This window comes from Sorex fumeus, unplaced genomic scaffold (assembly GCF_029834395.1).
Source record: "Sorex fumeus unplaced genomic scaffold, SorFum_2.1 ptg000032l, whole genome shotgun sequence".
Classification (NCBI taxonomy): domain Eukaryota; kingdom Metazoa; phylum Chordata; class Mammalia; order Eulipotyphla; family Soricidae; genus Sorex; species Sorex fumeus.
The window spans coordinates 12,593,398-12,607,940 of NW_026606089.1; the positions used below are offsets into that span (position 1 = coordinate 12,593,398).

Genomic DNA, 14,543 nt, shown 5'->3' on the forward strand with positions numbered 1-14,543 from the left:
TGCATCCCTAGAACCCAGGACAGGGTCAAAGTCCAGAGGAAGTAATATTCTTTGTTAAAACACTGCCGGGTGGAGTGAGTGACTGCGCGGTGCTGGGTAGGGCGTCTGCCTTGCAGAGATCCCAAATCCCACATGGTCCACCAAGCACCGCCAAGAGTAAATTCCTGAGTGCAGAGCCAGGAGTAACTCCTGAGCATTACCGGGTATGACCCCCCTAAACAATCAAACCAGAACAAAAATATTGCCTTGAAATTCTAGAGAACATGATATTCTGTAATTTGCTTCAGAAACAGTGATTACGAGAGAGAGAGAGAGAGAGAGAGAGAGAGAAAGAGAGAGAGAGACACAGAGGGGTTCTTCACTTAAATTTTCGGGGTGGGAGGGAGGGGTAGCTGCAGCGATGGCACAGCGGGAGGGCGTTTGCCTTGCACGCCGCCGACCCGGGTTCGACTCCCAGAATCCCATGTGGTCCCCCAGTACCGCCAGGGGTGTTTCCTGAGTGTAGAGCCAGGAGTAACCCCTGTGCATCGCCGGGTGTGCCCCCCCCCCAAAATTTTCACTTGCTCTCTTGCTACTACCGTCTTTAGGCCCCTCGGTCACCAGCGTCCCTACTACGCTGGACCTTGAACCGGCCAGCGCCCAGGGGCGGAGTATTGCCCTTGGGGACGCTTCCTTTCAACAAGTGGTTTTCTTGTTTAAAAAAAAAACACCGTATACTGCTGGTATAGCAAGTTTAGGAATGCAAAGAGAGACTAAACGACTTGCGTTCCCACCACCGGGTGACAATCAAAACTCTCTCTTTCCTACCGCTCCGTGGGAGCGAAAACAAGTCCATCGCGCGGCCTCTTTTCCGAAAGACGAATCGCACGGGAAAAATGTCTTTTTTTCTTTCCCTAGTTTCCAGCCCAGTTTCGTGTTCTTTCTCGACTTTCCGCTCCGGTCGGGGCCTCAGTGGCGCCGGAGAGAAACGTTTCGTGGCAAAAGTCGGCTCAAAGGCCCGGGGGAAACGCGTCCGCGCGGGGAAGTCCCGGCCGGGAAGTCACGCTCGTCTGTTGCGGCGAAAAGGGTCAGTCGGGGGGCGGGGGCGGGGGGCGGACTCCGCCGGTGGAGGCGACTTCAGCGGATTCCGGACCCTTCCTCGCGGACTCGGGGTTCCCCTGCACCCCGACCCCCAAACGGCCCGGGCGACCCCGCGACACTCAGCGCCCCATCCCGGCGGACGCGGCGGCGGAAAGCGACCCGGGCCGGGTGGGGGGTGGGGGGACACGACGCCTGCGATCGCCACGCTGGCCGCTCCGGCCCCGCCCCGCGGGGGCGCGAGTAGCCAATGAGCTCCAAGAGCGGCGCCGCGTCACGCCGCGCTGGCCAATCGCGGAGGGCCACGACCGTAGAAAGGCTGCGCGGCGGCGGCCCGGCCCGGCTGGGCGGCGGCGGCGCGCACTCGCGAGGACACTCTACGGCCATGGTGGTGGTGGCCGCCGCGCAGAGTCCGGCCGCCGGGGCCCCCAAAGTCCTGCTCCTGTCCGGCCAGCCCGCCGCCGCCGCCGCCGCCGGAGCCCCGGCCGGGGGGCCGCTGCCGCTCATGGTGCCGGGCCAGCGCGGCGCCGGCCCGGAGGCGGCGAGCGAGGGGCCGCCGCAGGCTCGCAAGCGGCAGCGCCTCACGCACCTGAGCCCCGAGGAGAAGGCGCTGCGGAGGTGGGCGCGGGCCCCGCGCGGGCGGGGGCTGCTCGGGAGGCGGCGGGCGGGGCAGGAAGCGTCGGGGGGCCCCGCGTCGTCGGCCGCGGCTCCGCGCTGGCTCCGGGGGCTCCGCCGTGGCGGTGGGGGGCGGGCTCGGAGCTCGGCCGGACCCCGGGACCCTCCCGAGGCGGCCCCCCGCAGCGCCCGGCGCGATCGCGGGAGAAGCCCCGGCGGTGCCTCCGGAGGCGCCTCCCCGAGCGGCCACGGGCAGGGGCCCGGCGTGTCCCCGGCCCCGGAGCCGGCGCCGCGAGCGGGAGGGCGCTTGTCCCCGCGCCGAGCGCGGCCCGCCGTGGGTGGGTGCTGGGGGGCCCGCGGGGGAGGGGGGGGAGGAGCCCAGTTTCCCCTGATGCAAGAGGAGTCGCGCTCGCGGCCGGCTGGACCCGGAGCCGGATGACGCAAGAGCGGGAGGTGCTCGGAGCCGCCCAGGCCGGGCTGGCGCGGAGGGTGGAGGGCCGAGGGGGTCCCGGGGGTCCCGGGGATGTCGCTCTCGGTCCACCCTCGCTGCCGCCGCCGCCGCCGCGCGTTCTGGTGGAAGCACCGGGAGGAGACCCACATTTCCAGAGAGACAGACAGACAGACAGACAGAGGGATGTTTGAAGATCGAGGCGGTTTCAGTGCGACTGTGTTCCTCGTCCTCAGGAAACTGAAAAACAGAGTAGCAGCGCAGACGGCCAGAGACCGCAAGAAAGCGCGAATGAGTGAGCTGGAACAGCAAGTGGTAGATTTGGAAGAAGAGGTAAAAACGCCAAGTCCGGTGTCATTCGTCCCCTGCCTTAGTGACTGTGTCTGCTCCGTGTTTCTCATCCCCTTTCAGATGCGGAGGATCACGTGATTGACGGCTAAACTAGGGCCAGAGAGACGGTTCCGTGGGCTGAGCACGTGGGTTGCATACTGGGGGGCCTGGTTGGTCCTCCCAGACCCCCCCGAGTGACCCGGAACACAGGGCAGGGGCTGGTGCCATCCCTTACGCCTACGTTCAACTAAAAGAAATAAGGAGAGTATGTGAGGAAGCTTGATGAGAGCGAAGTGATCGGCCCCCTGGTATTTGTTACTAGATCTCTCTGGAGATTGTAAATTATTCTGTTTCTTGACGAAAAGTAAACAGGAAATCATTGCTCAAATTCGAGTCCTATCCTAGCTTGGTTAAAAGTCCACGAAGTTGTTTTTCCCTTTGACAGTCTACTTAATGTTACTGTTGATCTAATACATTCTACTGCCAGTCACACATTTTGAATACATGAAATATTCATATTGCCTATATTCTTTTTTAAAAAACATACTGGGGCCAGAGTATAAAGGGTAAGGCTCTTGGCTTACATGTAGCCAACCTGGATTCAATCCCAAACTCCCTATATCATACACCCCCCTAGCCCCACCAGGAGTGATCCCTAAGCACAGAGCCAGAAGTAATCCCTAAGCACTGCCAGGTATGGCACCCCGATTTTTTTAAATAGGGTGTTTTAAATACATACCGAAATTTAAGCTAGAAATCACCATTTGCAGAGGTTTGCATTACTTGGAGACATTGTGCCATTCCTGACCCCGTAAAATAGAACTTTTAAATAGTCTTATTTTCATAATTACTACTTTGCTTCATAATACTTATTGTGAACAACTGCATAGTTTTTCAAAAAATCAAGTAAAAGGAAAGGAAGCCAATTGTAGTGAAACTCACATCTGGTGGATTTTTTTCTTAAATCAATTTGAAGACATGATTTGAAAATAAGCTATTATAGATTACTATTATTGTATTGTTTGGTACTAATCTGTTCGACATGATTGCACAATTTATGTATTGTTTATTAGTGGTATCAGCTGAAATTGATTAGATGTCATTCACCATATGGGGAGTGGATCATTAGTAAATTCAGATATTAGAATCTTTAAGGCATATAGTGCAGGGATTTAGGTGCGTGCTGTCCACACTGCTCACTCCAGGTCAATCCCTGGCACTGCATGCCTATGGTCTTCCGATCACTGCCAGAAGCCCTGTTTTCTGTTTAATGTGGCCCCAGACAGAAATTAACTAATAAAAGATTCTGGAGAAAAACTGTATAGACAAAAGTCTTGTATTTAATACGGTAAATTAAGAAGTCTTAATATTTCCTGTCTACAAAAGCGTAAGACAGTAAAAATAAAACTTTTGTGGAAACAATTCATAGAGTTGGGTTCTTTAAAAAAAAGCATCAACTTTTGGGGCGGGAGAGATAGCACAGCGGGTAGGGCGTTTGTCTTGCACGCGGCCACCTGGGTTCAATTCCCAGCATCCCATATGGTCCCCTGAGTACCGCCAGGAGTAACTCCTGTGCATCGCCAGGTATGACCCAAAAAGCCAAAAAAAAAAAAAAAGCATCAATTTTTGGTATAGAGGCTAAGAAGACTTGATAATCAGGACTTGGCACATAGTAGGGTACTTAACTATTGAATGGAGAGATGTGGGGTCTTGGTAGATTATGATATGGGAATAAATATTTAAAAGAAGTATGAAATAGTTGTATATCAACAGTTTCAGTTACTTACTTTAAAAATTTTTTTATGTGGCCTCATGCAAGGCACATGCCTTGCCAGCTGTATTCTCTCTCTGGTCTCTGTTTCAATTTTTTTTTTTAAAGAATAAAACTAGGCCTGCTCTTCAGCCCCCAGTTCTCCCTTGAACATCCATTTCATTTGCTTGTATCTTTTGCTTTCCTATTTCCACTCCTGAGAAACCTGTTTTCTAACAAACATTTCCCTCTTTCTCTCCCCTCACATCTTTTCAAATAAATTTCAATAAATTGTCCTGCTTTGAAAAAACAGCCCCCCAAAAGCCCAAGTCTAGTTTCCTCATTCAACCTTTCATGTTAAAAGTCTTTTGCTGTTTTTAGCCAAAATATAGTTATGTGCATGGTTGAAATCCAGTGGATTTCTCAAGAAAGAACGAGATATTTTAATAGCCTCTAATTCATTTTGTTCCAGAACCAGAAACTGTTGCTAGAAAATCAGCTTTTACGAGAGAAAACTCATGGTCTTGTGGTTGAGAACCAGGAGTTACGGCAACGCTTAGGGATGGATGCCCTGGTTACTGAAGAGGAGGCAGAGACCAAGGTAAGTCATCTCCTTCACTTGATGTTTTGAGTGGAAACTGATCAAAAGTGACATGACCTCAACTAATGACAACTTTTTTTTTTGCCTTTTTTTTTTTGCTTTTTGGGTCACACACAGTGATGCTCAGGGGTTATTCCTGGCTCTGCACTCAGGAATTACTCCTGGTGGTTGGTGGTGCTTGGGGAATAGGATGCCAGAGATTGAACTCTGGTCGACTGCGTGCCTTACCCCCGCACCACTGTTCCGGCCCGACACTCATTTTTCAAATGTATAGTGAGTAGTAGGAAGTGCTAATAAAAATAAATGTTATTGCAAATAAGTACAAAAAAGTGACCAGCAAACTCCACCCTGTTACAATTAAGGAGAATCTGAATAAATGATCCTCTATCTGCATCTGAATTCCCAAAATGTGACTAAAATTAAGGATTTTTTTGGTGAAACAATAAAGAATTCTTTCTGATAGAAGTTATTTAATACTCTTTGGACAATGGCAAATTCAAACAAAATATTTACGGTGCCTAATACAGTTCTGCTGTATGAAAGGAATGTTAAGGGCAAACTGAAAAATAAAAAAATTACTGCCTTGCTCTTTCAAGCACGAGTTTCCCTTGAATACTTAATTGCTTGTTCTGACAAGCTCACATTCTCTTAAAAATGTATTCCTTTTCTCTCCTCCCCCATCTTTCTAAGTTTCATTCAATTAAAAATTATCTTGCTTCAGAAAAAAATTACTATCCAAAGGATTCTGGGCCTAAATTCAAGAGCTTACTAATATTATTATTGACATCCTCAGAATGTTAGCCCTACAGCCAGGGAGAGGGCTTAAAGGACTGTGCCACATGCTTTACATGTGACGGGGCCAGATTCAATCCCCGGAGCATTTCTGAGAGTGGCCCCTGAGCACTATCAGTTATGACCCCCAAATAAAAAGATGTTAGTCCTGCTTGAATCTTTGCTTGGAAAGGAAAAAGGTTTTAATATACAGAAAAATCACAATGAACTGTTAGTCGGAACTCCCTTTTCTAATTTCTCAATGAGCACTCCAGAAACTGGAATAAAGGAAAAGAAAAATTTAAGCCGAGTTTTGGGGCCATAGTTCTAGCACAGGGGAAAAGGCACCTACTTGCCTTGTACATGGCTGCCCCAAAGTTCCATCCCTGCCATTGGATATGGTCCAGTGGTCCTCTGAACCCAACCAGGATGATTACTAAGCACAGAGCCAGGAATAAGCTCTGAGCACAATCTCAAAAAATACTTTTTTCCCCGACTTTCATTAGACATTCAGAGCCAGGGAGAATATTCAAGGGTTAAGGCATTTAACTTGCATGCAGTCAACCCCAGTTCAGTCCTCAGCATTGCATTTGGTTCCCTGAACACTGCCAGAAGTGATTCCTAAGCATAGATCCAGGAGTCGGCCCTGAGCACTGTAAGTGTGGCCTCAAAATGAGTTGAGACTCACAGGCTGTCTGTTGAATGTTCTCAGAAATTTGTGGCTATTTGAGGTGATTTGCTTTGGTCTTTCTTCTAGGGGAATGGAGTGAGGCCGGTGGCCGGGTCTGCTGAGTCCGCAGCACTCAGACTACGTGCACCTCTGCAGCAGGTGCAGGCCCAGTTGTCACCCCTCCAGAACCTCTCCCCGTGGATTCTGACAGTGTTGACTCTTCAGACTCTGAGGTAGGCATGCTGTAGCTTTACTAAAGAGCTAGGTCATTCTGTTTGATGGCGCATATCCCTAACTAGATGGATGAATGCTGGCTTTGGTTTGGTTTAGTTCAAAGGCAAACACTGCCTATTTCCAGGTGATTTAGGAAAAGAATGAGGTATAAATGGGTCAGGTGGGTCCTAGAGATTTTCCTACAGCATGTTGGTTGGTATTATGAAACTTAAAGAAGTGTGGTGGGGGAAGGGTGGAGAGATAGCACAGCAGGGAGGGAGCTTACTTTGCACACAGTGACTCGAGTTCGATGTCCAGCATTCCATGTGGACCCCTGAGCACCACACAGAATAATTCCTGAGTGCAAAGCCAGAGTAACACCTGAGCATCACCGGGTGTAGCCCCCAAATAAAACAAAACAAAGAAAGTACTCTGGGGGCCAGAACAGTAGAAACTAGTGGAACAGGCAGGGTGCTTGCCTTACAGAAAGTGGTCTAGGTATTTTTCCCTAGTATGTTGTTGGACCTCATTTGATTTTTGCTTCCTGCAGTCTGACATCCTGTTGGGCATTCTGTTCAACTTGGACCCGGTCATGTTCTTCAGATGTCCTTCCCCAGAGTCAACAAGTTTGGAGGAGCTCCCAGAGGTCTACCCAGAAGGACCCAGTTCCTTACCAGCCTCCCCTTCTCCACCACTGGGGGCGTCATCAGCCAAGCTGGAAGCCATTAATGAACTAATTCGTTTTGATCATGTATACACCAAGCCCCTTGTCTTAGAGATTCCCTCTGAGACAGAGGGCCAAGCTGATGTGGTAGTCAAAATCGAGGAAGCACCTTTCAGCCCTGCAGAGAAAGATCACCCTGAATTCACTGTCTCAGTGAAGGAAGAACTTGTAGAAGATGACTTCGTCCCAGAGCTGGGTCTCTCAGATCTACTTTCATCCAGCCACTCCCTGAAGCCGCCATCCTGTCTACCGGATGCATACAGTGACTGTAGATACGAGAGCACCCCGTCCCCCTTCAGTGACATGTCCTCTCTGCTCGATGTAGACCACTCTTGGGAGGACACTTTTGCCAATGAACTCTTCCCCCAGCTGATTAGTGTCTAAGAAGTAATCCAGTGCTGTTGCCCTTTTCCGTGACCGTCACACTGCCTGGAGGACAGCAGAGAAAGCTGTCTGCTTCATTCAGAAAGCCAAAGTAGAGGGTGTGCAGTTTTAGAGAATGCCTTTAAAGTATTTGTTCAAACTTCACAGGTCACCTAAAGTATTGTCTTTTGACACCCAGCAGTCTTTAAGGTACTCGTGTTTTCCTATAATTCAGAATTGTAATTTTTATATTGTACCTTTGTCTTTAGGGTAGTGGTTTGCCCTAAAATACTTATGTTAAGGGTCACTGGAAAAATGTCTCAGACATGAGACTTAAATATTCACCATTTCTCTTTCCCCTCTTGGCTTCCCAGGCTTGTTTCCCATGTTAGATTCTCTAGTTTGCTTCTGCAAGCAGAGAACACTACTTGAGTGCGATACTCTCCACTCATGTACAGTTCAAGCAAAGATAAAGAATCTTGTGTAAAATGATAGAAATTTACTATGTAAATGCTTGATGGAATCTTTCCCTGCTAGTTTAGCTTTTGAAAGGTGCTTTCTCCATTTATTTAAAACTACCCGGGCAATTAAAAAGTGCAATGAGCCGCTTTGTTCTTTGATTCCTTAATGGGTCTTTAACTGTTCTCTTTAGGTGTTTCACTGTTCGCTGTGGTAGGGATATACTTGCCATCACTGGGGATGCCCCTTTCTTATTGCTATTGTTGACTAGTGTAGGAACCGTTTCAGGTAAATGCTGGGGGTCCCCCAAGCTATAGCAGTGCTGGGTGCTCTATAGTGCCAGGGATCAAAGCCACAAGGCATATATTCTACTTGAGCCCCAGCCTCAGCATGCCACTTTTTAAAAGCAACTGACGACTACCCTGTCCCCCACAGACAATCCTTAACTATTGCCTGGCTGCGCCAAGTGACATAATTTACTCCGAGAAGTCACTATAGTTCTTTAACCTTATCCAGATTGAAATAAGTGGCAGAGCTGAACCTTTACAAGGTTCTTGCAATATTAGGATAGAGGACATACCACTAAATATCAAGGTTTCTTGCCATTATTAACAAGAGTCGATGCAGTCTTAGCGCTTGATAGAAACAAAGCACCTTCCTAATCACTTGAAAGTTAGATATTCAAGTTCCTTGGAAGGGCTTTCATCTACAGATATTATCTGTACTCTCTAACTTGTTTCACAAAAGTGAAAAGTCTAGACATTGCTAAAGCCAAAGTTTAATCCTATTGCTGCGCAATTCATATTTGCTAGGAACTTAGTTTCCTGCATAAATATAAGACTATAAAAACCTTATCACCTGGATTTCTAAACTGAAAGCTTTAGAGCTAAGTATCTATTTAGGAACACACAAGCAGCTGTAATTAACAGATGCATTTTAGGCCTCATCATAATGGCACAAGCATCTGGAGACTGGGACTCAAATAATTTACATTCAGTGACAACATATGAAAGAGGCAGCTGTACTAACAGAAATAACAAGCCATACATAACTTGTGTAAATTATCAGGGTTTTCGTTTCCTGCACAGATGGGTGGTAATTACGAAACACGGGCTCAGCCTTGAGAAAACACCTGGTATTCAAGGACATCTTCATATTGAAACATTAAGTTTAATGGTTAGAAATAAAAAGGTATTTTCCTGAAAATACAAGGCAAGACGTTCACTAAATGCAGAAGATTGTTCGTAACTGAGACGGAAATAACTGGTGCCAGATGTCTGTACACCATTTCTCTGGACCTTGCAAGTATTAGTCCCTGTGCTCCACTGCCTCTCTACTTGGTATGCTATAGGAGCAAAACAGAAGGGCAGAACTCTAGGCAGGTGACAGTGCCTAGTTGGGCATAAAAACTTGACCCTAGATCTCAAATTCTCCAAGAATGGCTTAATGGCTAAAAACACCAGGTTGAGTTCACTCCTCAGGTCCACCCACATGCTCCAAGTGGGGTTCCAGTGGCTCAGTGTGCAACCTGACAAGCAGGCTATGTGAACCCTGGAACTCAAGTGTGATTCCTCGTAAGCACTGCAGCCAGGAGTCTGACCACCCTTACCCCAGCCCCCACTGTCCTCAAAGGGAGCACTGTATGAGCAGTAGGCTCACTCCAGCCAGCAATCTAAGCAGAATGTGTGAGAGCACAACTAAATGTGAATCCTGGTCAGCATGTATACAGGCAATGCAACTTAAGTGTGCAAACCCAGATGAGCTGTGAGCTCAAGTGTGTGAGCACTGCAACCAGATGCGCAAACCCCTCACCACAACAAACTGCTACCAGGGAGGGAGAAACTAAGTGTGTGATGGGTGGTGCCCCACAATCAAGTGAGTGGGAGTACCACTGAAGTGTGTAAGCACCCCAACCAAGTATATTTTATGCCCTATCCCATCCCATCATCACAGAAAGGTCACGGTCGGTCCTCCCGTTATTCATCGATTTGCTCGAGCGGGTCCAGTAACGTCTCCATTGGAGACTTTGTTGTTACTGTGTCTGGCATATCGAATACGTCACGGGCAGCTTGCCAGGCTCTGCCGTGCGGGCGAGATACTCTCGGTAGCTTGCCAGGCTCTCCGAGAGGGGCGGAGGACTCGAACTCGGTTCGGCCATATTGGCCGATTGCAAGGCAAATGCCTTACCCACTGTGCTATTGCTCCAGCCCCACAGAATAAAGAGAAAAAAATAAGCGAAATTCATTAGAAACAAGAAAGTGTTTTCTCACTAAGGTGTTGAAAGACACTATTTGGCATGCCGGAATTAGTTTAACACTATTATTTCATCTAGTTCATCTTTAAAACGGTACCAGGGACCTTATAGCTGAGACATCTGCCTTGCATGTGGCTACTTTGGCCATAACCCTGGTTTGATGCTCATCAAATACAGTCCTTTGAGCACCGCCAGGAGTGATTCCTGAGAACCAGAAGTAAGCCCTGAGCACGCAAGTGTAAGCCCAAAACAAAATAACAAAATGCCATTGGTAGGACATATGAAACCAAACCATAAGACTGAGCTTACAGTTTTTGTCTCAAGAGTTTAAAGTTACAGTGCCTTCATGAAACATACTTTATTATAGATTATTTCAATTAAATGTAAATGACATTTTAGGTATTACAGTTAAAAAGCCTCTAAAAACTATTAGGTCGGAGAGATAGCACAGGGGTAAGTAGCCTGCTTGGCATGCAGCTGCCTCTGATTCAATCGCATCACCACACTACATGGTCCCTTGACCAAGCACTGCTGGGAATGTGACCCCTGAGCAGAGCTGAGAACAGTTCCCAAACTCTATTGGGTAGGGTTCAAAACTGAAATAAAACAAACAGTGATCAAGCTGGAAGAATCTTGGACCTGGTGGTTGGCTAATATGACTAAAATTTCTCTATATTCCTAGGCTTTAGTTTCCAGGCCTTTAAAATGAAGCAAGATTCACTTCTATCATTTTCAAATTTTGATTAAAAAAACCAAAGCAATATCCCAACTTTTCTGCAATTGCAATCCAGACTTAATACCATCTGCCTGCAAATGCGAGGTCCAAATTCATCAGTGGCTTTAAGTGTATAGGCAATACTGCCCCCCAGTGACCTGTTAATTCTTAAGAGAATCGGCCATGTAATTATCTTATTCCCATCTTTAAAATTATCCCAAACCTCTCTCTGTGTACTCTAGGTACCATTTCCAACTCCGTATTTGATCCTTCTAAAGACTGAATAGGGGCTGGAGAGAGAGCACAGCAGGTAGGGCGTTTGCCTTGCATGTGGCAGACCCGGGTTCAATTCCCAGCATCCCATATGGTCCCCTGAGCACCGCCAGGAGCAACTCTTGAGTGCAAAGCCAGGAGTAACCCCTGTGCTTTGCTGAGTGTGACCCAAAAAGGTAAAAAAAGGTAAAGGCCCTCCCGTTGATCATCGATTTGCTCGAGCGGGCCCAGTAATGTCTCCATTGGAGACTTTGTTGTTACTTGTGTTTGGCATATCGAATACATCACAGGTAGCTTGCCAGGCTCTGCCGTGCGGGCGAGATACTCTCGGTAGCTTGCCGGGCTCTCCGAGAGGGGCGGAGGAATCGAACTCGGGTCGGCCATGTTGGCTGTGTGCAAGGCAAACGCCCTACTGCTGTGCTATCCCTCTAGCCAAAAAGCAAAAAAAAAAAAAAAAAAAAATTCAATATTGCCAACTGAACACTGGTAATCACCACTGAAATCAGTTAAGACAACTGATAGAAAATAGTACCAAGTAGCTGAGTATAGTGGAAATCGGTTTCAGGATAAAAAAAATGACCTTTGTTTCGTTTTGGGGACACACCTGGAAATGCTCAGGGACCAAATGGAATTCTGCGGGTTGAATCCAGGTCTACCAGGTTCCATCCCTGGGTGCCATATGGTCCCCCACCACCACCCAGGCCTCCCTAACAGGAGTGATAACTGAGTCAGTACTAAGTCCTGAGCACTACAGGGTCTGGCTCAAAAACAAAAAACCAACAGAAAAATAATCTTTAGAACAAACTTCTAAAAATAAAAATGAAGTCCCTAATACATGAATGCTACTTTGATTACAATTTAGAGAAAAGCAATGATACCTGACTTTATTGACTCAAGTATATGAATATAATATCTCAAAGGTCCAAAACACACATTTTATTGAAAACAGTAAAATACAGAAACACCAGATTCTCATTTTTAAAGTAAAATTGACAGCATTTTTCAGAACTTTCCTAACACTATGCCATTCATATCACTATTAAAAACAAAACTAGTCCAAATCCAACATTATGAACCTGTTGATAAACATTCTTCTTATATTTCTAGCTCCTATCTTTTTTCCTAAATTTTACATGTGCACCTTTTCAAGAATGAGTAGCAGGTTTTATTTTTGCGTTTTTAAAAAATACCAATCTATTTCTGACAACCAAACTTACTTTCTCCATATTAATTTCAAAAAATCAAACCACACACACCCTACTCAGCTCACAGAAAATATATGTTTGTTCATTAAAGCTCACCTGCTTCAGAAACTTTTCTCTTCAGACACTAGCATAAGAAGCTAATGTCGATCCATGCGTCAGAAGCTGTACAAAACGAAAAGACCTGTTAACTCCTAGGGACAACCTTAAGGCAAAAGCAAAAGCTTCCCACTCCAAAAGAAAAACAAAGCGAAAGACATAGGACTGTGGCTCAGATGAGTAAGCACCACATGGATGAAGACGATTTGTACAAACATATGCCACATCAAGTTTTAAAAGGAGCTTTAAATATCCATTTTCCTGCAGAAATAATTATCATGGCAGATAATCTGACTCCTGAAACAAGTTCTGTTGGTATCCCATGAACAGAACCTCAATTCCCTCCTCTTTTACCAACAGCATTAGAGCCTTGTTCTGTGGGCTTGTTCCTCCTTTTCATTGTACAGACTGCTGATGAGAGAACTGTCCCAGGAATTCCTCCAGAGGACAGGCAGTATGCTGGGCCCTCCTTCGGAAGGCAGTTATCTCCCTTTCCAGCCTGACTTGGAAACTATGCTTACCTCACTTCACGTTTCTACGTTGTACTCAAACCAACCTTTCAGCGTGGAGATTTAAGGCTACAAAATTTTAAAGTTGGTCCCATTACTCAATGACTTCAAGGCAGGAATTTTTTAAATGGCATGAGTCAAGCGCTTGCACATCTCAACAGAATACAGTTTACATTCATCTCTAAATCTGAGATTAAGAAACTATTAGCTGGTTTCCAACTGGTTTCAATACTGGTTTGAAGTTTGAATAATCTTATCTTTAGATATTAAATATTGTTTAAATATTAAACATTAAATCTTTTCCTGACTATCCAGAAAGAAATAGAAAAAGCAGGTACAACAGGCAAGAGAAGAAACAGTCCAAATAACAGACTTATGACTTCTACACCATCTGTAAAAATGAGAGGGATTTCAGCATGGGTTTAAAAAATGCCTGGGAGTTGGTTTCTAAAAAGTCACTTCTACTTGAAATAAACATTTTTTTTTAACATAAGTATCTGTTCCTACGAAGAGGGAAGAAAGCCAGATAACAAAACAAAGAACTGGGGTGGTCTGTAGTGTGATGAAAGGGCCAATCTTACACTATGATACTCATTTCATAAGTTATAGTGGGTATTCTGCAGCTCTAAAGGAATTGTTGCTGTACTTTGCACTACAAGTGCTTGCCACACAGAAGATAATTTCCTGAGAAACAAAAAACTTTCAATCTCGGTTATCAATACCTTAAGCCTGGTTGAAGACCTCAAGATGAAGATTTCCTGATAGCAGGATGCTTTTTCCTACTAGTTTTAGGCTTACCATGTCATAGTTGGAGGACTAGGCAAATTAGCTATTTCAGTAAATATGGGTGTCATTTGCCCAAAGTTCTGTCAACTATTCAGTCCTTTTTCTCATTAGCCTTAAAAAAACAACTCTGGGCACCACTTTTTTTTTTTAAATGACAGAAATTTCCTGGGGTTAGCTGACAGCACTTTCTGGGGATTACCTAAACATGGGATGCTTCTTCCACAATTTGTCACACTTTGTTTGAAACTTTCAGAGTTAAGTTGTCAACATTACTGAATAACTGTATTTATCAATTATGTAAGAGAAACCAAGGGGAAACAGTAGCAGAAGGCAAAAAAAGCCTTGAAGGAAACACTTTTCCTTTGATTTTCCTAAGTACAGAGGTGAGCCACGATGCTACTATTTAATCAAGAAAGCTACAATAAGTTGACAACAAATACCCAACCCCAGAGCCTGTTCAATTTCTTAGCAATAGGCTTAGGCTACTGCTTCTTTCCCTCCTTCACACAAACCATATATATGTGTGGGTAATAATATAAATATTTGTGTAGATCTGAGCTTTGTTGATTCTGGTGAAATACATTATTCATATACATGAATACAAATACATATATTCACCAGGGTTAACAAAGCTCCTATCTATAGACAAAATCCTTCTTTCTTAATGCATCTCCATCAAGTACC

The 14,543-nt window shown here is 45.9% G+C and overlaps 1 protein-coding gene across 1 annotated transcript; it reads left to right on the forward strand.

Moving 5' to 3' along the window:
* Nucleotides 1-1,409: 1,409 nt before the first annotated feature.
* On the forward strand, nucleotides 1,410-8,164 carry XBP1 (X-box binding protein 1). The gene is given in 6 exon segments (XM_056116594.1): nucleotides 1,410-1,695; nucleotides 2,377-2,473; nucleotides 4,693-4,821; nucleotides 6,350-6,385; nucleotides 6,388-6,495; nucleotides 7,026-8,164. Coding segments are annotated over 6 exon segments (1,161 nt in total). The 5' UTR covers nucleotides 1,410-1,462; the 3' UTR covers nucleotides 7,584-8,164.
* Nucleotides 8,165-14,543: the final 6,379 nt, after the last annotated feature.